This window comes from Myotis daubentonii, chromosome 15 (assembly GCF_963259705.1).
Source record: "Myotis daubentonii chromosome 15, mMyoDau2.1, whole genome shotgun sequence".
NCBI lineage: Eukaryota > Metazoa > Chordata > Mammalia > Chiroptera > Vespertilionidae > Myotis > Myotis daubentonii.
Window position 1 is genome coordinate 9795733 of NC_081854.1, and position 25856 is coordinate 9821588.

Sequence of the window (25856 nt, forward strand, 5' to 3'; positions counted from 1 at the left end):
ACACACACACACACACACACACACACACACACACACACACATGCGCGCGCGCAGGGGAGTCCGTGTCTCCCGGGGGAGGGGAGTTAGGGGGCAGAGCAAGAAGAGAACTAAAATATGGGGGTTTGGTTACTTCCAGCCTCTGGTTCTCTCCTCTCCTGTTTCACAGTCAGGGAGAGAGGGAGAGGGGAGACGGCTGGAGAGAGGACCCGCGGGAGGCGGGGGGAGGGAGGGAGGGACGGAGAGAGGCAGAGATGTGGGGGCAGAGATGTGGGGGCAGAGATGGGAGAGAGACAAAGACGGAAAGAAATGAGGAAAGAGAGCGAAAGAGGGAGAGAGTCGAAGATGTAGAAAAAAATAGAGAACCAGGGAGATAGCGAGAGAGGCAGAGAAGGGCGCAGAGCGCGGAGGACAGGGGGACAGGGGACAGGGGGACAGGGGTCAGGGGGACAGGGGGACAGGGGGACGGGGGACAGGGGTCAGGGGGACAGAGACCTGTGGCAGCCGAGGGAGAGGGGCAGGCAGAGACCCTGAGGAAGGGGGGGCCAGAGAGAGGAGGGCGGGAGGGGTGGGGAGATCAGACGCCGGGAGACTCAGCTACAAAGGCCGCCCCGTCCCCGGCGTGGGGGAGGGGGGAGGGGAGGGGGAGGGGGAGGGGGGAGGGGAGGGGGAGGGGGAGGGGAGGCGCGCCCGCCCCGCCTGCGCCGCCGGCGGACAGCGGGTTAAGCGTCTCCGCGGTGGAACTTCCGGATGTGACCACAGAGAGAGGGAGAGCCGGGAGGCGGAGAGGGGCCGCCAGGGCCGCGGCACCCCGGGCCGCCCACGCCGGGACCCGCACCCGACCCGCACCCGCGCCGCGCGGGGAGCCCCGCCGCCCCCTCGCCCCGGCCGGGCCCCTCCTCCCCCACCCCCACCCCCACCCCACCCCTCGGCCCTCGATCTGTGTGTCTGGAGCTGGATCGGTCCTCCCGGGACCCGGGAAGGGACTGGGGGCCCCAGGGAGGGGCCGGGGGCGACCCTCCCCGCCCGCGCCCCCCTTCCCTCGAGGGCATGAGCCCCGGGCTGTGACCCCCGCGGGAGGGGGCGGGGGGGGTCCATGCTCGCAGCCTCCGCTCCGCCGGGCGCGGGCCGCTGACGGCGGCGGGGGCGGGGGGCCGGGCACCCAGCCTCCTGCCCCACCCCCTGGCGTCCGCGCCGCGGGCCATCGGGGACCCCTGGCGGCGCCCTCCCCGCGGGCCAGGCCCTGGAGGGACCCGGGAGCTGCCGCCGGCATCAGCCCATGGACCGGAGGGTAGGTCTGAGGGCGAGCACCCAGCCCGCCTTCCTTCGCCCCCACCCCTCCATTACCCCCACCCCCGGTGGGCGCTCCGGTCCCGCCCTCCCATCCGCCCTCCCCACCCTCCCGGCCTCTGCCTCGGTCTCCCCACCCCGCGGCCCCCCTCTGTCCCTCCGCCTCCCCCGCCGCCGCAGGCCCTTTAGCCCACCCCCTCGCTTCCTCCACTGCCCCCGTCCTCCTCCGCTGGACTTTTGTTCCAAGTCCTCGGGGTTCCGGGTGGGGACGGTGCTGGGGGAGGTGGGTCCCCGGGCTGGGCCCCTCCCCGCCCCTTTCTGTCCCGGGGATGCGCCGAGCGGAGGCGGCGGCGTGGAGGTGAGTGCGCGCCCCGGGGCTGGAGGCGCAGGAGGAGCGGGTGGTGCTGAGAACCGCCCGGCGCCGCTGGAGCAACTTCATGCTCCGAAGTTCGGGGAGGGAGTGAAGGAGGGGGGCAGACCCAGGGCCCCCCGCGCCCCCGAGTCCCTTCGCCTCTGTAAGCCCCAGTTTCTGCATCTCCAAGGGAAGGGTGCGACCTGGGCGCTCGGAGTCCCGGGCTCCCAGCGCGTGTGCTCCTGGGATAACGGGGCACAGAGACCTCCCCGCTGCCCGTGGGCTCTCTGGGGGGCTGTTTGCAAAAGTGAGCTCGTGCGGGTGTGGGTTTTGGTGGTTTCCCCCCACCCCCCGTTCGACAAGAGTTTATTGAACGTGTGCCAGGCACTTTGCGAAATGCCTCATTCATTCATTCATGCATTCATTCATTCCTGTGCCCGGCAGTTGGCTCTGGCGTGTGTGTGTGTTGGACCCACTGGGTGAGTGGCTGTGACTGGTTGTGCTTATTTGAAAACTGAAGTGAAATTGACTGGGGAGACTGTGCATTGGGTACAAGCCACGCACTGTTTCCCTGGGAAGTGTCTGTAGTGACCATCTCTCTCCTCTCTCTGCCTCTTTCCTCTGTATCTTCTCTGTGTCTCACCCTCTCCACTCTGCCTCTTTGCACCTCTCTGTCCCTGTCTCTCTCCCTCTCTTTGCCTTTCTTTTTCTATCCCTCTCACCTCTCTCTCTCTCTCTCTCTCTCTCTCTCTCTCTCTCTCTCTCTCTCTCTCTCTTTCCCCCCTTCCCTCTGTCTTTCTCTAAATCTCTCTCCAGGCCTTCCTCTCCTTCCTCTCTTCCTCATTCTGTGAGGAGCTGGTAGTTACCAGCCAGCTGATCCCTGACCCCCCTCCCCGCACACACACACCCTGACCCTCAGGTCGGAGACCTGGGTCTGTCTCTCTCCTCTGGGCCTTCCTGCCCACACTTCAGGAGTCTCTGATGGGACGTATGTCACAGCCCAGGGTACAAGAGCAGGCCGTTGGACAGGGCCGTCAGTCCCACACAGCTCCATGGGGCACGGAGGGTCTTGGGGGGGATGAGGGGCATGGCTGGGGCACTTGGGGGCCAGTGTGGGTTCCTGTGAAGGGAGAGGAAGAGGGAGAAGGAGGAGATGGAGTCTCCGCTCCAGGGCCAGGAGGGTTCTTGCTGGTGCTGATGCCTCCCTGAGCTCTCCCCGCCTGCCTCCCCCAGTACGATGAGCTGGCCCACTACCCAGGCATCGTGGACGGCGCTGCAACCCTGGCTGGCTTCTCGGAGGCAGTGCCTCCCGCACCTGGAGCCCCTGGGCCCTTCGGCCCCCACCGGCCTCCCCAGCCCCCGCCCCCCGGCCTGGACAGTGATGGCCTGAAGCAGGAGAAGGATGAGATCTACGGGTGAGTGGGGGCAGGGCTGGGGGCCCCGTGGGGGTCTCAGAATTCAGGCCTTCCTCTCTGTTTCTTGGTCTCTCTAGACCAGCGGTTCTCAACCTGTGGGCCGCGACCCCTTTGGCGGTCGAACGACCCTTTCACAGGGGTCTCCTAAGACCATCCTGCATATCAGATATTGACATGACGATTCATAGCAATAGCAACATTACAGTGATGAAGTAGCAACGGAAATAATTTTATGGTTGGGTCACCACATGAGGAACTGTATTTAAAGGGCCAGAAGGTTGAGAACCACTGCTCTAGACTGTTTCTCCCTCTGTATCTCGCTCTGGTTCTCTCTCTCCAACTCCTCCCTCCGGGTCTCCCGTCTCCTCTGCGTTTCACAGACCCCGGCCCTCCCCTCATGAGGTGTCTCCTCTCCTGCTCCCTCCAGACACCCGCTCTTCCCGCTGCTGGCCCTGGTCTTTGAGAAATGTGAATTGGCCACCTGCTCACCCCGTGATGGGGCCGGGGCTGGGCTGGGCGCACCCCTGGGCGGTGACGTCTGCTCCTCCGATTCCTTCAACGAGGACATCGCAGCCTTTGCCAAGCAGGTGGGCACCCGCCTGCGTGCAGCCAGGCCCAGGACAGCAGGGAGGGCAGGCGGGAGACAGGTGTGCCCGCCCTGGCCTCTCTCTTCCCCCCCCAGGTCCGCTCCGAGAGGCCCCTCTTCTCCTCCAACCCAGAGCTGGACAATCTGGTGAGGCCTGGGCCCCCCACAATGCCCGCTCCTGCACGGGGGGGGGGGGGTCTCCTGTCCCGCCCTCCATAGCCTTGGGGTTGGTTGGGGGACCCACACAGTGAAGACTGTTGCCCCTTTGCTATGAGGTATGGCCTAGACTTGAGAACGCAGAACAGTGGCTCGAGTTCGAAGCCAAGTTCTGCCACAGCCTGGCTCTGTGAGCCAGGACAAGTACAGTGGGGCCTTGACTTACGAGTGTCCCGACTAACGAGCTTTTTGAGATACCAGCTGTCTCTCAGCTGATTTTTTGCATTGAGTTGACAGAGTAATTTGAGTAAATGAGCTCCTTAACGAGCTCGGTCTTGGAACGAATTAAACTCGTAAGTCAAGGCCCCACTGTAGTTCCGTCTCCCTGCGCCTCCGTTTCCTCATCTGTAAAGTGTGTCTAGTAGTCATTGCTACCTCGAAGGGCTGTGGTGAGGATTTAATGAGTTAACGAGAGTCAAGTGCATAGAACAGTGCCTGGTGCAGACTCGGTGCGCAGGAGCTGTTCTGCGGGAGAACAGAGCTCACCCCCCAAATGAGTGCGGGGACTGAGCTGCAAAGGAGAGAGGAGAGGGAGAGAGCCAAGAAAGAGAAGAAGGGAAAGGGAGGAGAGGGAGGAATGCCCTGGCTTCTTTCAGGTCCCAGCTCCCGCCGGCGCTTCCTATTGGCGGAACCCTTTGGCAAAGGACTCTGGGAAATGTAGTTCGCAGGTGCCGGGTGGTCCCTAGAGCCGAGGGCAAGCGGGCCAAGGAGAGGGCGTTGTTATTGTAGCTTCCCGGTGTTCGCGCCTCTTGTGATGGACCCTTTCCTGTCTCTTGCACCGCTCGCTTCTCTTTGTCTCTGACACAACCCAACGCTGTTCCCGGAATTCGGGGCCTCCGTCTCCGATCTCTAATTCTCTCTGCGCCTGCCCCTTTGTCTGGGTGTCTCACTTTGCTCCGTCTCTCTGTCCTTGCCATTCCATCTCCCTCTTTCTCTCCCTCCGTCTCTTCTCTTCCCTCTTTCGCCCCCTCCTCCTCCTCTTCCTCTCCCTTCTTCTCTCTTTTGCTCCGTCTCCCTCCCGCCGCCCCTCTGCCCGCTCCCTGCCTCTGTTTTCAGATGATACAGGCCATCCAGGTGCTCCGGTTCCACCTGCTGGAGCTGGAGAAGGTGAGTGCTTCTCACTCCCCCGCCCACCCCCTCTCGCCCCGTCCCTCCCCCTCAGGCTCTCTCCCCGCTCCCCATTCCCATTCACCCCAGCCCTGGCCCCCGGGTGGCCCCCCCAGTACCCCGTGCCCCCTCAGGTCCACGACCTGTGCGACAACTTCTGTCACCGCTACATCACCTGCCTCAAGGGAAAGATGCCCATCGACCTGGTCATCGAGGATCGGGACGGCGGCTGCAGGGAGGACCTCGAGGACTACCCGGCCTCCTGCCCCAGCCTCCCGGACCAGGTGGGCCGGGCGGGCACCAGGCATCGCCTGCAAGCGGAGCCAGCCAGGCAGCGGGGTTACAGCGTGAGGACACGCGCGCACACACACACACATACACACATACACACATGCGCACACCTTAACCACTGAGGACACCACCACAGACTCAGCTACACCCACACAGGCTCACACACGGCCGCACAGGCTCTATTCCAGCCATTCTCACTCATGGCCAGTGACAGCCTGCACCATATACCCACTGCATCGTAGGCCACACAGCCCGGTTGAGACACCGTCATTCTGTGTGTGTGTGCGTGTGTGTGTGTGCGTGTGTGTGTGTGTGTGTGTGTTACACATGCAACAACCACACAGATGGAGACTGAGCCACATGCCCCCAGATGCTTCCACACAAATCAGAGACAGTGACGCCTAGACCCAGACTGACTACGGGGCCTGCACACCCGCACGCACACGCTACCTGACCGCCTAGCAGTGTCCCTACAGGAGGTGTGCACACACCCGTGCCACTCCGTCTCTGAAACAGTCGGACTGTGGTTTCATCAACAACCACACAACAGCCCAGCCACGTGGATCCCAACCAGGCCCACACCCGCAAGACAGTCACCCTCTCACACACCCAGCAGTTATGCAGCACGACACCTGCACCCAGATACAGGCGTGCTGCCATGCCCCAACCAGACTTGGGTGTGCCTCACGCTAGTCACAGGTGGGCCCCAAGGACCCTCCCACAGCCCATAGTATCCACCCACTCGGCGAGAGCCACGTGCATGAGACAACTGGCTACAGCTCACTCGGAGACACAGCCATAGTCCTTATCTTTTTTAAAAATATATATATTTTTTTATTGATTTCAGAAAGGAAGGGAGAGAGAGCTAGAAAAATAAAAATATCAATGATGAGAGAGAATCATTGATTGGCTGCCTCCTGCACGCCCCCCACTGGGGATCGAGCCCACAACCTGGGCACATGCCCCGACCTGGAATCGAACCGTGACCTCCTGGTTCATTGGTCGACATTCAGCCACGCAGCCCAGGCCATATTCCTTATCACACAGCCCCCGACTCACTCCCTCAGCAGTTACCACCCAATATAGTCACTGAGCTGCCCACCGCGGGAGCAGGAACCAGGACAACCGCACACGGTCTCACAAATAGGACAACCTACAGCCACACACTCCATGGTAGTCAGATACAGCCCCCTGGCCATCCCGAGAGCGACAGCCACCTCAGAACCCACTGCATGTCTCAGCTCCACCCACGCCTCAGCCACCTCCCGTCCAGCGACAACCAGGCCATGTAGGCACTCGCACTGTCACAGTCTCAGGCCAGCTTCACGCACCCCAGCGTGGAGGCTCACCCACAGCAGTGGGTCGACTCCAGCGCTGGAACCGCTGCAGGGGACAGTCAGGTCCACCCTGAAGCCTTCAGACCCAATGCCCCTGCAGCTCACACACAAGCCCCCTCCAGGCACCAGGCACGCAATTGCACACACAGGACCAGCCTGCGGAAGGCTTCCCTGGGCCGGCGTCCTGGGCTGTGCTCCGCAGGCCTCAGAGGGCAGGTCCTGTGGGGAGGGGCTGTTTACAGGCAGCAGGCAGGTCGAGGGCCATGACTGAGGCAAGCCAGGCACCCAGGGTTCCTGGGGCTGTCTGCGTCCCTCCCTCACATTCCAATCCGCCTCCCACCATTGAAGTCATGGTGCCGTGTCCATGCGGGTGGCTTGGCCCCCAGGATGCGGAGCTGGGGCAGAGGGTGACCCCAACACCTGGTCAAGTTCCTCAAGGAGTTTGGATAAAGAAAGGACAGTCCCGGGCTCCGGGTCTGCCGTCTTCCTGGACACACTTCAGGAGTTGGACAGGGCCCTCAGTCCCACAGGGCCCTGCAGTCTGAGACCCCCAAGTCTCTATACCAGTGATGGCGAACCTTTTGAGCTCGGCGTGTCAGCATTTTGAGAAACCCTAACTTAACTCTGGTGCCGTGTCACATATAGAAATTTTTTTGATATTTGCAACCATAGTAAAACAAAGAGTTATATATATATTTTTTAAATACATTCCATTGATCCTTTACAGAGAGGAAGGGAGAGAGATAGAGAGCTAGAAACATCGATTAGCTGCCTCCTGCACATCTCCCACTGGGGATGTGCCCGCAACCCAGGTACATGCCCTTGACCGGAATCGAACCCGGGACCTTTCAGTCCGCAGACTGACGCTCTATCCACTGAGCCAAACCGGTTTCGGCAATATTTATTTTATATATTTAAATGCCATGTAACAAAGAAAAATCAACCAAAAAAATGAGTTCGCGTGTCATAGGTTCGCCATCACTGCTCTAAACACTGAAAGCTGTTCCCTCCCCGCCCCCCCGCACCCCCCTCAGGGCCCATAACTTTAGTGCAAACTCATTTGGCAGCAAAATCTGACCTGAACTAATGAGAGGCTATTTATAGCATTTATTTATTCCACCTAGTTAAATATCCATCCATTTTGCTGCAGAAATGTTAATGAGCTTGGTGACGAGGTTATGGCCAGACCCCGCTGGGGGTGGCAGGAAGTGCACGGCGTGTGCGCTGTGCTCTGACTTGCTGTCTAAAATGTGACCGGTTCTGAATTCGGAACCGCCTCCGGCCCCAGGGACCACGGATAAGGTGCCATAGGTCCGTGTAAACTCATCTTTACTGGTGACTGCTGTGCCTGCGTGTAAATTAACTCCCTGAGTTGCCACACTCTGTGAGGTGGGGACCAGGATAGTCTTCCATTATCCAGTTGGGGAAACCGAGGCACGGGGAGGGGAGGTGACCTGCCCCAGGTCACACAGCCAGGGGAGAGGCAGGGACAGGCCTGCCACCCAGAAGCCCCAGCCCCAGAGCCCGTGGTCTTAGCGACTGTGCGGTGACTTCCAACTCCTGTTTCCTAGAATAATTCCTGGCTTAGGGACCAGGAAGACAGCGGGTCTGTGCATCTGGGGACCCCGGGACCGTCCAGCGGGGGCCTGGCCTCCCAGAGTGGGGACAACTCCAGTGACCCAGGTGAGAAGCTTGGGGGGGAGGGGGGCAGGTAGAAGGGAAATGTGGAGCCAGACTGAGGACTGAAGTTAGACAGCAAGTGGGACTGCCAAGGGGGCCGGGGGTGGGGGGGGGGTGTCTTGGGTGAGGGTTCTGAGCCTCCGGTTTCGCACCCTCACGTCCACAAGCACAGCACGCCCCTCCCCCCTTAGGAGACGGCCTGGACACCAGTGTGGCCTCCCCCAGCTCTGGGGGGGAGGACGAGGAGCTGGACCCGGAGCGGCGGCGGAACAAGAAAAGGGGCATCTTCCCCAAGGTGGCCACGAACATCATGAGGGCCTGGTTGTTCCAGCACCTCTCGGTGAGAGCCCTCCCCCCGGGGGCGGGGCACAGAGACGGAGGCCCGGAGACACCCAGAGACGGGAGACTGAGGCGGGGAGCATTGAGGGAGGGTGTCCAGGAGGTGGGGACTGGCCAGGAAAAAGCATCCTGTGTGCCAGGTGCTGCTCAGGGCTCTTAACTCACTCAGCCCTCCCCAACCCACCCAGCCTGCATCTGACCATCTGCCCTTCTGGCCACCCACCCATCAATCAGCCACCCGCCAGCCCGCAGACTCTGTGGGGGCAGGGCTGCCTCACCTCCCTTCTGCAGAGGAGAGAGTGAGCCCAGATGGACACGGAGAGACCGAGTCACAGGGAAGGGGGAGGGGAGAGAGGCATGGAGAACGAGAAAGTGGGGCAGGGACAGCCGTGCACAGGGCCCTGCCAGGCTCAGAGGCCGGGGCTGGGTTTTGCCTCCCTTCCCGGCAATGGAGCCCTGTCCCCAGCTCCGTCTTCCCGAATGAGAGCTGGCCAATTAGCCTCTAATTGCTGGAGGAGGCGGGGCGCCCACGGGCCTAATTGCCCGAAGCTTGGCTCTGCTTCCCTGGCGGGGCCTCGGGGAGCAAGGGGAAGGCGGACGCTCGCTGGCTCTTCCGGCCCCAGCCCCAGCCTGGGCTCGCTAGCCGGCCTCGGGGACCAGCTGGTGGCCCAGCAGGCAGGGTGAGTCTTGCTGGTGGCCACAGCACCCGTACCCCTCGGAGGAGCAGAAGAAACAGCTGGCGCAGGACACGGGACTCACCATCCTGCAAGTCAACAACTGGTGAGAGGCCCCGGTGGCTGGGGCGGTGCGCGGGGAGCCTGGGGCGGGAGGCCGGGCGCTGTCCGCGGTGCTGAAGGAGCCCGGGGAGACCTGCGCCTTCTCCTCCCATTCCAGCCCTCTCTTCCCAGCTTTCTCTGTCTCTGTGCTCACCTCTGCCTCTCCCCTACACCCTCCTCCATGTCCATGACCCCCCCAACTCCCCTCCAGGTTCATTAACGCCCGGAGACGCATCGTGCAACCAATGATAGATCAATCCAACCGCACAGGTACCAGGAGGAGGTGGGGAGAGAGGGCCCAGTGCTCCCCGAGGAGGGTCAAAGGCCAGACCCAGGCACCCTGGGGCTCAGGCTGCACCCCTAAACCCCTCCCGCAGGGCAGGGTGCAGCCTTCAGCCCAGAGGGCCAGCCCATGGGGGGCTACACAGAAACACAGCCACACATGACTGGCAGGCCACCAGGTAAGGCTCCGCCCCTTAACTAAGCCACACCTCCAGCACCAGGCTCCTCCTCTATTGAATCCTTCTGGGATTACGTTCATGAATAATGAAGATAGGGCCTCATTTGCATAACAGGGGGGGCGGTTTCCGGGTGCCCACCTATGGGAAGGCTCCACTTTCCCTTAAATGACCAGCATGGTCTTAGACAATGGCTCAGTCTGTCCCGATGGAGGAACCCCCTGGGTCAGAAAGGGGCGAGAGGGACTGTGGTGCCTATGGGGTGCCTGGTGAGGACCCGCTAACCCTCTTTTGTCTTCCAGGATCTATGGGGATGAGTGTGAACTTGGAAGGAGAGTGGCATTACCTATAGAGGCAGGACTCAGGAGAAGTGTGAGTGTCCAGTGCGAGGGCTGCTGGGCTGGGGGCTGTGCAGCTCTGTGAGGCCTGTGGACTCCAATCATGAGCCACCCAGAGCAGGGCAGCGTCGGTCCCTGAACCGAGGGTTCTCCAAGGCTTGGGGGGAAGGTGATTGATTCATCCACCCACCCATCCATCCATCCATCCATCTATACATACATGCATACTAGTACACACATATCCTGAAACGCTGCAGGTAGGGTCTGCTCTTTTTTTTTTTTTAATACATCTTTATTGATTTCAGAGAGGAAGGGAGAGGGAGAGAGAGATAGAAACATCAATGATGAGAGAGAATCACTGATCAGCTGCCTCCTGCACGCCCCCTGCTGGGGATCAAGCCCACAACTCCGGCATGTGCCCTTGACCGGAATGGAACCTGGGACCCTTCAGTCCGCAAGCAGATGCTCCATCCGCTGAGCCAAACCAGCTAGGGCGGGCCTGCTCTTGAGAAAGATTCTGTGCTTGTGAGGAAGTGGACATCAGAAACCAGTGCCACCGTTGAAACAATAAAACACAGGTTGACCAGAGGAGGGAGTCGTCTGCTGTCTCTGAGATATCAGGGAAAATTTCATGGGGGAAGTGGCTTTTGGGCAGGATATTGGAGCATGAATAGGAATCGCTGGGTAGGAGTTAGGGGCAAAGTAATAGGACACATTCTCTTATTCTCCCAGGTCTTAAGGTTTTAGAGTTTCTTCTTCACAACAACCCCAAGAGGGAGAAACTATTATTATTTCCATTTTACAGATGAGAAAACTGAGGCTCAGAGAGAAGAGCTCAGTTGTGCAGGTTCTCTCAGCTCAGAAAAGCAAAGGGAACAGTATGTGCAAAGGCTGAGGGTTGAGAGGCTACCCGGACTTCCTAAAGCATAGATCAGATCTTGACCCTCTCTGCATTAAACCTTCTGTAGCTCCCTAGTGCCCTCCGGTGAAGTCGAAACTCTTAGTTTAGCATTCATTCATTCATTCATTCAATACACATTCCCTGAGCACCTCTGTGCCTGGCCCTGTGCTGGGTGGTGCTGGGAACATGGCAGTCACCTTGACAGCCCCAGCCCTGCCCTTGTGGGGCTCACAATCCAGTGGGGGAGGCAGACCCGTCTCAGACAGTGATGACCCAGAGTGGGCAGGGTGGGATGAGGGAGCTCAGGAATTGGAGGAGCCCAGAGAAGACATCAGACCCTGGCTGGTGAGTTCAGGGAGTGCTTCCTGGAGGAGGGGACTTTGGAGCTGAGACAGGAAAATAGGAGGAGTGAGGCAGGGGAAGAGGGAACCGCATATGCAAAGGCCCAGAGCACCTAGAAACTTCAAGGCTGTGAAACAGACCCTCTCCACCCCACACACATGAGGAGGAAAGAGGTCTGAGCTGGCGAATCGGTAATAAATTCAGGGCCAGCAGAAAGGCTGGGAGATAGGAGTGGAGCCTTGAGAGGGCTTAGGCATGAGGGCACTGGGGGCCTGAGCCCGGGCAGGAGAGACGGACAGGTTTGTTCAGAGCCTGACTGGTCAGGGGGGGTCTCAGTTCTGCTCTGACCCGTGTGGACAGGTGTGGCCTGGCAGCTTCTCATCCTACTTCCCCGGGGGGGTGGGGGGCCTGCATTTTCTCCCCTCGCCCACTCTTGTCTTTGTCTCTTTATCTCCCTCTCTCTTTGTCCTTCTCTCTTGGTCTTAACTGTCTCCTTATCTCTCTTTCCCGCGCTGTCTCTCTCCCTCTATTTTGGTCTGATCCCCCCCCTCTCTCTCTTCCTCTCTCTCCCCCTCTCTCTCTCCCCCTCTCTCTCTCCCCCTCTCTCCCCCATCCCTCTCCCTTCTTCTTCTTCTTCTTCTTCTTCTTCTTCTTCTTCTTCTTCTTCTTCTTCTTCTTCTTCTTCTTCTTTTCTCTCTCTCTCTCTCTCTCTCTCTCTCTCTCTCTCTCTCTCTCTCTCTCCCTCTCTCCATCCCTCTCACTATGGGGTGGGGACTACTCAGAAGGGCTGACATGCGGGGGGGGGGGCAGGTCCCTTCCCACCTCCTGACGCGGGCTCTCGTCCCCTCTCCACAGACTCCAGCTTCTGAACTGTGACCAGCGGGCTAACACCTGGTTCCGGTCCCCACCTCTGGCTTCAGGACCCCATCTCCTACGGCCCTCCCACTCAACGCCTACCTCCCTGGGGCCCCGCCAGGACACGGGGCCCTGAGCACCTGCTGGGGGGCCTCTCAAGGACAAAGACAAGGCCTCTAGGCTCTGTGCCCCACTTCTGCCCTCACCGCTGCCAGGAACCCGAGCTGCGATCTGGGTCCTCAGAAGATGGCGGATGGGGTCCCCCACCTCCAGGACAGAGAGGGAATTGGGGTGGGCTGGGGCCGTCAGGGGAGGAGGGTCACCTGGATCCGATATTTGGGGAGGTTCCCTTCATCCTCCCAGCCCACCCCCCTCCTGTCTCCTCCTACCTCCCTTCTCTAATGTCTTCTACTTTTTTTTTTTTTTTAATGATAAAGTCTTAAAAACAAAAAGCCACCAATTTGAGTTCTGGTTTGTTTGTTTTTATTGATTTTTAGAGAAAGAGGAAGGAAGAGGGAGAGAAACATCGATGTGAGTGAAACATTGATTGGCTGCCTCCTGCAAGCCCCCTACCAGGGATCCAGTCTGCAACCTGGACATATGCCCTGACCGGGAATTTAACCAGCAACCTTTCGGTGCACAGGATGGCACCCAACCCACTGAGGCATACGGACCAGAGCCAATTTGAGTCTTTGTGTCTCTTCTAAGATTCAAATTCTCATCAATTGGAAGCTCATAGAGCGCTCATTACAATGACAATTCATACGCTTTATCCTGCTCTGCCCTTGGGCACTCCATATGTATCAGTCAGCTATTGCTGTGTAACAAACAATCCTTAGACTTTGTGGCTCAAAACGCCCACTGCTTTTTAGCTCATCATTTTATGGGCTATCTTTTTAAAAATATATATATTTTATTGATTTTTTTTTACAGAGAGGAAGGGAGAGGGATAGAGAGTTAGAAATATCGATGAGAGAGAAACATCGATCAGCTGCCTCCTGCACACCCCCTACTGGGGATGTGCCCGCAACCAAGGTACATGCCCTTGACCGGAATCGAACCTGGGACCCTTCAGTCCGCAGGCCGACGCTCTATCCACTGAGCCAAGCCGGTTAGGGCTGACTTGATATCTTAAACTAGGCTCAGTGAGGCACATCTTGTGATTTCAGTAGGGCTCTCTTGTGTGTCTGTGGCAGGGACAGGTCAACAAGGGGGCTCTGCTTCTGGGGGTCAGCTTGCTGGCAGCGGGGGCAACAGGACCACGTGGTAACATCAGCCAGCAGGCTGTTGAGTTTGTTCACATGGAGGCTTGATTGGACTCCAAGAGAGAGCAGAAGGGCCCAAGCCCTCCAGAGGCCCCTGCTCAGATCTGGCTCACGGTTATCATCCCTTAGCCATGGAAAGTCTCAAGGTCAGCCCAAGGGGAAACAGACTCAACCCTTCTTGGGAGGAGCTGCGAACTTGAATTATAAGGGAGGAGGATCCTGGGAGAGATGAGGAATGGGGGCCACTCCTGCATCAGTCTCCCACACTGTGACTCCAGTTACCTTCTCCGTCTGTCCCATGGGAGGCTGGCACGATCAGCCTCACCCGTGGAGAGTGGTGCCCACAGACCTGGGTTCAAATCCCACCTCTGGAACATAATAGTTGTGGCACCTTGGACAAGTGACCTCACTTCTCTGGGTCTCAGTTTCCACATCTGGAAAGTGGGGGTCGTAGCCACACCCACCTCACCGGTCTGTCCGTCTGTCGGGCTGATGAGCGGAGGTTTGGCAGCGGACGTGCTGAGGACGGTGCCGCCTGACACGCAGTCAGCAGTCAAAGTCCCGAGTCCTTCTCCGTAACTAGAGAAACTAGCCCAGAGCTGAGGGCTGCCTGGAAACAGGTGAGGAGCGGAGGGAGCAGTTCTGAGACTCAACGGCCTTCACCTGTCCTTCATTCATTCATTTGGGCCCCAGCACACTCTCTGCTCATCACTTCAGTGCACAAACCAAACCCCTGCCCTAGGGGAGCTGAGCGGGGGGCGGGGCATGGGGAGACCCGCGTGGGCCGTGTAAATGAGTGCGTCCTGGGGTCTGCTAGAAGCTGGCGGTGGCGCAGGGTAGGGGATACACTTTACGCGTTTATTTACCCTTTGCTAGTGCGCATGTGCCAGGCTATTCTAGGAGCTATATCCTACCCACCCGGGAAAACCACCCTTCAGTCCCAGGAGGTGGGATGATCACTGTCCCGTTCCCGGAGGAGAAAACCGAGGCCCAGAGAGGTGGAGTCACGTGCCCAGGGTCTGAGCACATGGGAGTGATTGCAGCTGCTGGGTGCACAGCTGGAGAGTGTGTCTCTGTGACCGCGGTTCTCAACCTGTGGGTCGCGACCCCTTTGGCGGTCGAACAGCCCTCCCACAGGGGTCGCCTAAGACCATCCTGCCTATCAGATATTGACATGACGATTCATCACAGTAGCAACATGACAGTGATGAAGTAGCAACGAAAATAATTTTATGGTTGGGGGTCACCACATGAGGAACTGTATTGAAAGGGCCAGAAGGTTGAGAACCACTGCTCTATGAGAACCAGGACTGCCTGGCAGCTTTGGAGCCTGTGTGCTAACCACTCTGCCCAATGGCCTCTCATTTAAAAAAAAAAAAAAATAGAATCTAGCCCTAGCCGGTTACTCAGTGGTTAGAGCGCCGGTCTGTGGACTGAATGTCTGGGTTGGATTCCAGCCAAGGGCACATGCTTGGGTTGCAGGCTCGATCCCTGTGCGGGGTGTGCAGGAGGCAGCCGATATCTCTCTCTCTCTCTCTCTCTCTCTCTCCCCCCCCCACCTCCCTTCCTCTCTCTAAAATCAATAAAAACATATATATCCTTGAGTGAGGATGAAAAGAAAATAGAATCTAAGACTCTGTGATTTTTAAAGAGCCCAACACGAACTAGTTTCTGGGTTAGATACTTGTGGTGACTGGTTGGTGTTTACCTCCGCCCCAACTCCCCAGGACTGAAGGGGGTGGGTGAGGAATAGACAGCAGGAAGGACTTCCACCCGCGCCCCCCTTGAAGGCCTGTGGGGACGGGTTATGGGGAGAGGGCCGCGCTGGACGCAGACCTGACCCCTGGGAACCGGGGCGCTGCTAAGGGGGAGGGGCACCCCTCCTCCCCCTCCCCCCTCCTCCTCCCGGCGACTGGAAATGCCTCTCACTTAATTCTCTCTAATTAAACCAATTGGATGTGCCTGGGGAGGAGGGAACCTGGGCGGGAGGTTAATTGTAACTAAAAATACCGCGCCCACTTCCTGGGGTGAGGAGCCGTGGGTTCCGGGGCAGCCGGGGCAGTGAGTGGGCTGATCGGTCCGCCCAGCCCGGGGGTAAGTGGGGACCCCACCGGGGCCTGCGGTCCGCGGGGCGGCCCGGTGTGCCGGGGGCGGGACCAGGCCGCCTCCGGGCCGGTGCCTGTGCGCCATGGTGTGGTGGCTGCCGGGGTCCGCGGGCAGCTGTGGGGAGGGCGGTGGGGCTGGTGGGCGCCGCCAGGAGCGTGGCCACAGCTGTGCCTGCTGCTGAACGGGGTGTGGGTGGCCCCAGGAATGTCGGGGTCCCTGGCCGGCTGCCACGCTGCGCTTTGGGGGAGGGTGTCTGTGTGTGTGGCTTGGTGACTCTGGGCGTTGCTGTGTGTCTGGGTGGGATTGTGGCCACGCGGGTCTTCATAGCGGCGCCTCCTTCTGTGTCCATGGCAGCGCCCCTCTCTGTGTGGCCGTAGCCTCTTGTGAATTGTGTGTCCAGGACACTGATCCTCCAGCTCAGACGCCATCGGAGCGTGGCGCCTCCGGGGGGCGCTGGGGAGCCGGGAAGGCGCTTGCTTTGTGGCAGCTTTACTGGGTGTGTGTGTGTGGGGGGGGGGGGGGGCGGGGGTCAAGAGAGAGAGAGTTCCCAGACGGTGAAATCCATCCATTTAAAGCAGTGGTTCCTGCCCTAGCTGGTTTGGCTCAGTGGACTGAGCGTCAGACTGTGGACCCAAAGGTCCCAGGTTCGATTCCGGGCAAGGGCACATGCCTGGGTTTCGGGCTCGGTCCAACGTGCAGGAGGCAGCCAATCAATGATTCCCTCTGATCATTGATGTGTCTATCTCTCCCTTCCTCTCTGAAATAAAAATATTAAAAAAATAAATAAAGCAGCGGTTCTCAACCTTGGCTGCACATGAGAATCACCTGGGAATCCTTTCAAAATCCTGATTTCTGGGCCTCCTCCTCCGGCAATTCTGTTTCTTTGTGACTAATGTTGTGGCCCCACCCCATCACAAAGAAACAGAATTTCCGGAGGGTGAGGCCCAGAAATCAGGATTTTGAAAGGACTCCCAGGTGACTCTCACGGGCAGCCGAGGCTGAGAACCGCTGCTGTAAAGTCTGCGCTTGGACGGCAGCAGATCGTCGCCGAGTTGTGCCGGTGTCGCCACAATCAGCCAGAAAGAAACCGTCCACCCTCCGCAGACACCCCCTCGGCCCCCAAACCCAGGCAACCACCAGCCCACTTCCTGCCTCCGGGACCGCCTGTTCTGGGCGTTCCGTTCCCGTGGACATGACACTGCAGGGTCTTTCCTGGCTCCTCTCACTCGGCGGGTGTTCGAGGCTCATCCGTGTGGCGTGACGGTGCTTCGTCCCTTTTCAGGGCCGACTAATACTCCGTTGTCCTGGGAGGCTTTTGAGCAGATGAAGGACAGGGCTGGGTGCGTGCTTTGCCCCGCGGGCTGCCCCGGGGAGGGCGGGTCGGAGGGGGTGTATTGGTTGAAATGTGTCCCCAAAGAGTTAGACTGAGGTCCTGATTCCAGGCCGTGGCTGTGCCCTAATTTGGAAATTGGGTCTTTGCCGATGACGGAGTTAAGACGAGCTCCTACGATGAGCCCTAATCTAGTATGACTGTGTCCTTACACATCAGGGGAACTGGGGCAGCGACAGGCACACAGAGAGAAGGCGGGTGACGACGGGGGACCCAACGACGCGGCCGTGAGCCAAGGGACACGCACTGGCCAGCCCAGACGCTGGAAGAGGTCACAGGGGGCTCCTTGCAGGTTTCAGGGGGCCTCCCTGCCCACGGATCTTGATTTTGGACTTCTAACCTCAAGAACTTCCAGAGAAGTTTCTGATGCTCTGAGTCGCCCATGCGTGGTGCTGCGTCTGGCAGCCTTGGGAAGCTGACAGGGGAGTGAGCGGGGCTGGGAAGATGGAGGAGCCAGGCCAGGGTGGGGAGGTGGGAGCGGAGGAGGGGGCAGACTCAGAATGACTCAGATAGTTGGGCAGAGAAAGAATATCCACTTTTCAGAGAGGAGGGCGACACAAAGGAATATGTCACCTGAAGTTCCTTTCCTTCCTGCCGTGAGTTGAAGTTCCCAACAGCTCATGGCAATCGGGTCGGGGGGTGGGGGGGCGGTGGGGGGAGGCAAAACCCAGCTGAGATGAGGACGAGGGAGCTGAGGACCAGAGAGTCACAGTTGCAGGTCGCCATTGACCTTGAAGGAGCAGTTTCAGGGGAGAGGTGGCGGGGGAGGCAGGGGCCTGACAGGGAGGGGGTGGGAGACGGGAGGTGAGGAGGGGGTGCTCCCTGTGGACCCACAGGGTTCATCTCGGGCGAAGCCTGGAGACCACCCCAGGTGTACTTCCTGGTGATCACACTGAGCTGCGGTCCATCCCAGATGAGCCCAATGAGGGAATGGCGACCCACAAACATCAGAAAGCTCTTGTTAAAAAAAAAAAAAAAAAGAAACCAAACTCAGGGGCGGATTGGATGCAGCCAGCAAGAGGGAAAAATCCACATCATCTACATCGGTACTGGATTCTCCCTTGAGAACGGGTCCCGTTCCTCTCTGACGTCACGGATGAGGGACCGGCCAGCACATCTTGGTTCCTCTCCGTGCCTCGGGGAGACGGCAGCTGCTGGTGCTGAGACCGTGCCCACGTGTTCGCCATTCCCAGCTCATGAGGTGGGACTGTTATCCCCATTTCACAGATGGGGAACAGATGCAGGGGGGTGACAGTGCCTCCCCTCCCCTTCCCAGCCCTGGGGCCTCGGATGCAGCAGCCATGGGGGCCAGCGGCCAGCGAGCCTGCAGGCGTGCACCATGGCTGCGCGAGATGCACACAGCGCCACACACGCCGCTGCGAGAAAGCGAAGACCTTACATATGTGTGTTGTTTTCGGTGTTGGTTAATCCTCACCTGAGGGTATTTTTCCCGTTAATTTTTAGAGAGACTGGGAGGGAGGGAGGAAGGGGGGGGAGGAGAGAAACATGTGAGAGAGAGACAGCCATTGGCTGCTTCCCACACACGTCCTGGGCCTACAACCCAGGTACATGCCTCTGACTGGAATTGAACCGGAGACCCTTCGGTGCGAGGGCTGATGGTCTAACCACTGAGAACACTGGCCCTGGCATTAAGTACGTTTTTTAAAAAGGGGAGATATATCATATTCATGGATTTAAAACTTGGAAGACTTGAAATATCCACTTGTCGGTTCTCCCTAAATATCTGTAGAGTCGAGACAACCCCAGTTGAAATCCCAGTGGGCTGTGGGAGAAGTGGACGAGCTGATTCTAAAATTTATATGGAAAGGCGTGAGACCTGGCACAGCCACAGCTATCTGGGCACAGAACAAAGTCAGAGGCTTTGCACTAACTGCTTCAAGCTCGCTGTGATCCACCGTGATCCGTGTGGTCCAGGGGCAGCCCAACACAGATCGGTGGGTAAAGCCCAGGAACGGACCGCGTGGATCAGCCAATCGCTTTTCAGTGAAGGCGTCACATTAATTCAAAGGGGAATGGAGCGTCTCTTCGGCAAATGGTGCTGGAACAACTGGACATGAACCTGAAGGAAAATGAACCTTGACTCTTCATTCACATTATACACAAAAACTAACTGGAAACGGATCATAGACGTAAAGGTAAAATCTAAAACTATAAAACTTCTAGGAAAAAAAAACAGGAGGAAAACCTCATGACCTTAGGGGTAGGCAAAGATTTTTTTAGCACACAAAAAGTACAAAAAATAAAAAAATTAAAATTAATAAATAATAAAGATAAATAAATAAGATAGAATAGGTACAATCTAAAAATAAAGTAAACAATAGGATTAATAAAAATAATTTTAAAGTGCCAAGTAAAAGTGATCAATTGAATTTTATCAAAATTAAAAACTTCAGCTCTGCAAAAGACACTGTTAAGAAAATGAAGGCCCTGTCCTGGCCAGTGTGGCTCAGTCGTTGGAGCATTGGCCCGAGCACCAGAGAGTCACAGGTTTGATTCCCTGCGGAGTGGGGCCGGGGGGGGGGGGGGGGGGCGGAGCACGCATGTACCTGGGTTGCAGGTTTGATCCCTGGCCCCGGTCAGAGCGTGTGTGGGATGCAACCAATCGATGTCTCTCTCATCGATGTTTCTCTCTAGCTAGTTGGTTAGAGTGTCATCCCCCCAGATACTCCAAGGTTGTGGGTTCAATTCCCGGTCAGGACACATACAAGAATCAACCAACCAATGCATAAATAAGTGGAGCAACAAAAATCGATGTAACTCTCTTCTTTCGCTCTAAAATCAATCTATATACACTGAGTGGCCAGATTATTATGACCACCCCATCAGTACTTCGTTGGGCCACCTTTTGCCTTCAGTACTGCGGCGATTCTTCTTGGCATTGACTCCACGAGATGTTGAAAGGTGATGCGAGGAATCTGACACCATGCCTGATGAATAGCACTGTCCAGTTCTATGAGATTTGATGGTTGTGGAACCAGCTGCCTGATGGCTCTTTTAACTTCGTCCCACAAATGCTCAATTGGGTTGAGATCTGGTGATTGTGGGGCCACCTAAGCAAGGTAAAGTCTCCCTCATGTTCTTGAGACCACTCCTGCACAATACGAGCACCGTGGCATGACACATTGTCTTGTTGGAAGAAGCCACCTCCATTGGGATACGCCATCAACATGATAGGATGAACCTGATCAGCAATGATACTTAGATATGTGGTGCTATTCAGACGTTGTTCCACACAAATTAAAGGGCCCAAATCATGCCAGGAAAACATGCCCCAAACCATAACACTGCCCCCACCAGCTTGAAGGGTTGTACTCATGCATGTGGGGTGCATGCTTTCATGCTGTTTCCGCCAAATTTTCACTCTGCCATCTGCATGATGCAACTGGAAACGTGATTCATGGGACCACATGACTTTTTTCCAATGCTCGGCTGTCCAATCCTTATGTTCCTGTGCAAATTGGAGATGTTTCATCTTGGCAACTGCAGACAGCAAAGGTGTTCGAACAGGCCTTCGGCTTCCAGATCCCATATGATGCAGTGTGCGGCTAATTTGCCTACAAACGTTATGTAATCATAATAATCTGGCCACTCAGTGTATATAAAAGCCTTAGCGACCATTAGGACTGGTTGCCATGATGTGCACTGACCACCAGGGGGCAGACACTCAATGCAGGAACTGCCTCCTGGTGGTCAGTGTGCTCCCACAGCCAACTTCCCGAGGCCGGCCAACCTCCTGCGGTCCCTCCCCAGCACTGGGCAAGACGGTCGCGATCGGCCCCAATCGCCGGCCAGGCCGAAGGACCCCACCTGTGCACGAATTCGTGCACCAGGCCTCTAGTAAATAAATAAATAAATAAATAAATAAATAAATAAATAAATAAATGAAAAGACAAATATAGACTTGGAGAAAATATTCACAATATATATATTTGACAAATATATTCATATTTAAAGAAATATATAAATGATACTGCCCAACTGGCATAGCTCAGTGGTTGAGTATCAACCTATGAACCAGGAGGTCATGGCTCAATTCCTTCCTGGTCAGGGCACATGCTCTGGGTTCCAGCTCAACCCCCAATAGGAGGCATGCAGGAGGCAGCCGATCAATGATTCTCTCTCATCATAGATATTTCTATCTCTCTCTCCCTCTCTGAAATCAATTATATCTATATATCTATATATCTATATGTATATATACACACATGTATATATACATATATATTTAAAAAGAAATATATAAACTATATATTACATAAATAACTTTCAAATCAATAAGACAAACAGCCCCTTTATAAGAGGCAAAATATTTAATATAACTACAAAAAGCATATAAATGGTTAATAAGCTCATGAAAAACTGCTTGACACCATTAGTCATAAAAATGCCATTAAAGCCAAAATAAATATCATTAGAATGGCTTAAACACCAGCTATGACAATCCCATCAGTGTGTGCAGCTCCGACGTGCTGGCGGGAGCACAAATGGGCAAACGGACTCTGGAAGCCAATTTCCAAGAATCTGCCGAAAGGGAACACGCGCGAGTCCTGCGGCCCCGCGGCTCCGCTCCTGGACACAGGCTCCACCAGACGCACGTGTTCGTGCAGGTGCCGCGTCCCAGCAGCATTTCTGTAACGGGAACCACACCATCGACAAGAGGATCGATGGACAGGGATTCCCTCACGCAACAGAACGTAAGCCGCAGCTCCACGCAACAGACGCTGAGCAAAGGAAGAGCATTTTTTGTAAGCGCTAGAACGGTCCGCACCGGCCCGCTGTGAGGAGCCAGGCTGTGGGTCGCTCGGGGGCTGGGCTGCTGCTCGTTTCTTTCTTTCTTTAAAAATATATTTTATTGATTTTTTACAGAGAGGAAGGGAGAGGGATAGCGAGTTAGAAACATCGATCAGCTGCCTCCTGCACGCCCCCACACTGGGAGATGTGCCCACAACCAAGGTACATGCCCTTGACCGGAATCGAACCTGGGACCCTTCAGTCCGCAGGCCGACGCTCTATCCACTGAGCCAAACCGGTTAGGGCTGCTGCTCGTTTCTGTTCTGGATGCTGGTGGCTCGGGCATGGTTCATTTTTGGCTCATTTTCTGGAGGAATTCGCCAAGCTGTTCACGGAGGAGTTGAGCGCTTTTCTGCTTTGAGAGAAAGTCCTGGGAGACTTGAAGGCGTGCGCTCTGCGTTGGAAAGATCCTGCCAGGTCGCCTGGCGGAGAAGCGGAAGGCAGATGGAAGGAAGCGCCGTTTCCCAGACTCCCCAGCGGTGGGCACCACCCGCCTTCTTCATCGGTGGGTGGAAACGGTGTCTCGGGTTTACGTCATGCAGTTGTGAGAACGGCAGCTTCTGAGCGTGGCCGACAGTCTCTCCAGGACACGGATGGGTCGGACTCTGTCTGTCACGGGCCAGAGTCGCCCTGGAGGGGCTGTGAGCCCTGGGTTCCTCAGTTCTGACAAACATGGACCTCTGGACTCACTCCCCACGAGGGATGGATGGGTCAGAGACCAGGAGAAGCTTAAGGCTTCTTGGTGGACCTGGATGGCCATCCTCCGCAGCGCCCTCTCGTCCCTCAATAGAAACACAGAACTCTGGGCCCGGCCGGGTAACCCCGTTGGTTAGAGCGTCATCCCCATGTCCAAGGTTTCTGGTTCGATCCTGGGTCAGGTCACCGACAGGAACCAACCAATGAGTGCAAAATAACGGGACACATCGGTGCTGCGCGCTCTCTCTCTCTCTCTCTCTCTCTCTCTCTCTCTCTCTCTCTCTTCTGCCCACAGACCTCTTTTTATTTTATGATTTAACGTGGAGAAAGGAGGAGAAGCAAGACCAGTCCCGACAAGCCATAATGCTTAGATTTGGCTGGACGGGGTAGGGACACTCTGAGGTTAGTTTCTCCCTTCATTCATTTCTGTTTTTAATACTTGGGTTGAGAACACAGAAGAGAGTTAGAGAGATTTGACAACCAAAAATGGAAAAGTCCTAAGAGAGTCCAGTCCCCTTAAAGCCCAAAGACACGCAGCAGACGGATGTTTGTAACGTCTAGGGTGGAGGTGGAGGCCCAGGATGTCTGAAGAGCTTTCACAGACCAGAGGACGTGACAGGGCACCTGGGGAACAGCCGCGAGGGTGGGAGCCGCACGGAAGAGGACTCACAGCGGCCCAGGGTACCATGCGAAGAGCCGGGCTCACGGGCAGTCGGGGGAAACACAGGGTAAACCGGCACAGCCTGTGCGGAAGGACGTTTGGGAGAATCTATCAAATGACCCGTGAATACGACCAGCGCTCCCACCTCCGGGGCCTGGCCTCCAGGTACGCGTGCATCTGTAAACCACACACGTGCACGGTGTCATGCCGGCCGTTTGTGGGAGCAAAAGAGGAGCCGCCTCCCCACAGTTAAACGTGAGCCGCGCAGACGGCAGGCGCAGCACCGACTCAGCTCCCCACGCACGGGGTGCCAGCTGCGGACCGCGGTGGTGCAGCCCGTGTTTGGAAAAGTGAAAACGCTGTTCCCACGTGCCCGGGTCACTGAAGTCACAGGCGCAGAGGATGACGCACAGCCGACATGACCCACGTCACCAGGGAGACCAGCGAGGAGGCCGATCCAGTCCCTGCGTGGCTGGCAGCGACACGAGTCAGATTCTGGATCTATTTAAAGGGGAGCCGCTGGGCTTGGCTACGAGAGTGCGTGTAGGTGGGAGGGGGGCCAAGATGGCATGAGGACCTGGGCCTGACGGGGTGCCTGGCGCCGCACTGTCTGGGGATCACAAACAGAGTAAAGCTCAGACATCTGGGCTGCTGGAGGGGGGCGGGCGGAGGGAGGGGAGCGAGGACAGAGATGATCCGTGAATGATAAATGGCTGAGTGAGTGGAGCATCAATCGTGAACTGACTTAGTGGGAAGGGGCAGCCCAGGGACCCCCGAATCGGCGAGGGCTGGGTTACACCCGAGATGCCTGTTCGGCTGCAAGTGTCCATGCCAAGGAGGCAGCGGGACATGGGAGCCGGGGGCCAGGACGTGTCAGGCCTGGGGACTGGGTGAGCTCACTGGGAGGCGAGTGCGGACAGAGGAGGCCAGGGCAGGGTAGGGCCGGCCACATGCAGGCAGGGAGGCGAGGAGGGGGAGCAGCGGCTACCAGGCGGGGCTGCAGGGGTGGGGAGACATCTACGGCAGGGAGGCCCTCGGCCCAGGCAGGAGGCACCTCAGGGGCCGGGAATCCAGAGGTGACGGCTGAGAACTGCCCATGGGCCCTGCAGCAGGACAGCCCAGGGACCCTGACGGTGCAGCCTGTGGTCCGTGAGCACGGACACCCCTCCCGGTGCCTCTCGAAGTGTACACGTGGATGGGCCCGTGCAGCGTCTCCCTGAGCACAGACTCAGGCGACACCGGGCCCAGGGACACGGAGATCCTGTCCCGGGACCTGGAGTCCCTGCTCGGCCATATCTACCCCAGGACCCCAGGGCCAGCACGAGAGCAAGACTACGGGAGGACCCGCAGGGGGCGCTGCACCACTGGGTGACGGGAGTAGGCTTAAAGGTCGGGCTCAGCGTGTCAGACTTTATTCATACCCCGCCCCACTGTGTGTGTGGGGAGCAGGGGCATCCAGACTGTAGTCCTGAGCGCAGGATGGGGGTTCGGGTGGAGTCCGTGGCCCTGCCCTGGGCTCCCGGCCCGGCTGGGCTCACACATGCTGCCTGCGGTGCCGCAGCACCTCCGTGGGCGTGAACAGAAAGTCTCTCTGACAGGCCTCGCAGTGGTAAGGTCTCTGCAGAGCAGATGTCTTCTGCTGGGGCTCGGGGGCGGCTTCCTCAGCCCCTGAGAGAGAGAAGGGAGGCTGAGGGGGTGCTCCGCAGCAAGCTCTCACCCACCCAAACCCCGGGCACCGAGGGGAGTCTGGGTCTGTCTCCTCCAGGAAGCCCTCCTTGATTTACACATATGCACAGACTGAGAGAGCCCTGGGGTGGTCCGTGCACTGCAGCAGCTGCTCGGGTCTGCCTGCTACGGCATCCCTGGCTAACAACAGAGCGAATGCAGCTGTGGTAGCAACAACTGTGGGACGGAAAAGAACAAGAGACACAGCCACAGAGAGACAGGCAGACGGAAAGAAATGAGAAAGTGGCGGCCCTCCAGTCCCTCCCCAACCCGGGCTCCGGGGTCTCTGTGACCAAAACCAGAGGGTTGAGGATGTCAGTCCTGTGTCCAGAGAAGGCTCAGATACACAGGAAACCAGCCTGGGACGGGCAGATGCCCCGCCCCCCACGGCCACGGCCTTACCTGGGGGGCCGGCCGGCGGGGCCTCGGGGCAGGTGTTCTCGTGGGCGATGCGCTCCAGGGGCGTGAGAGGCATGTGCAAGCCGCAGTGGGGGCAGGTCCAGAAGGTGCGGAGACAGTCGCTGTACAGATCTGTGTCGCTCTGCAGGGGGCACGCTGTGTCAGGGCCTTGCCCCCGCCCCCCAACAGCCAGTCTAGGTCCCTCCTCAGAACCCCCCGGGGGGCAGGCCCCATTCTGCAACTACCCCTGGACTAGAGTGAAATGTGGGTGGGGGGCTCCCTAAAATCCCACGTTCGGGGGCAGGAGGGTGAGGGGCCAGGGCGCCCAGGCTCACCGTGAGGCAGTTGTAGGTGAGGAAGTCCGTGACTGCGTAGCCCCCTTTGGTGGGGTGGGGGGACGGGGGAGAGCTGCCAAAGAGGCTGGGGAGACTGGGGGCAGTGGTGATGGTCTGGGGTCCCACGTAGAGGTTCTGGGCTTCAAGCCCCGTGAGCCGCCGGAGAGCGTAGGGGACCTGCGGAAAG

General features: G+C 57.8%; 2 protein-coding genes across 4 annotated transcripts in view; one reads left to right on the forward strand and one right to left on the reverse strand.

Moving 5' to 3' along the window:
- Positions 1-736: 736 nt before the first annotated feature.
- On the forward strand, positions 737-12736 carry MEIS3 (Meis homeobox 3). Of its 2 annotated transcripts, none has more exons than XM_059666009.1 (13): positions 737-1288; positions 2873-3054; positions 3482-3641; positions 3737-3787; positions 4913-4963; positions 5149-5247; positions 8163-8274; positions 8463-8611; positions 9314-9390; positions 9598-9656; positions 9764-9847; positions 10147-10216; positions 12281-12736. In XM_059666009.1, exons 1-12 carry the CDS (start codon positions 1277-1279, stop codon positions 10194-10196), a joined length of 1086 nt encoding a protein of 361 aa, XP_059521992.1. In that variant the 5' UTR covers positions 737-1276; the 3' UTR covers positions 10197-10216; positions 12281-12736. The 2 variants fall into 2 exon arrangements, with proteins under 2 accessions (XP_059521992.1, XP_059521990.1); XM_059666007.1 differs by having other exon boundaries at positions 738-1288; positions 5098-5247.
- An 11870-nt stretch (positions 12737-24606) lies between these two features.
- The window catches only part of DHX34 (DExH-box helicase 34), a 30108-nt gene continuing 28858 nt past the window's right edge, over positions 24607-25856 (reverse strand). For both annotated transcript variants that reach the window (XM_059666067.1, XM_059666066.1), the window contains 3 exons: positions 25670-25846; positions 25338-25476; positions 24607-24878 (listed from right to left, as the gene is read on the reverse strand). In XM_059666067.1, coding sequence (XP_059522050.1) covers positions 24745-24878; positions 25338-25476; positions 25670-25846 — 450 coding nt within the window. In that variant the 3' untranslated portion in view covers positions 24607-24744. The remainder of the gene's footprint in view (positions 24879-25337; positions 25477-25669; positions 25847-25856) is intronic.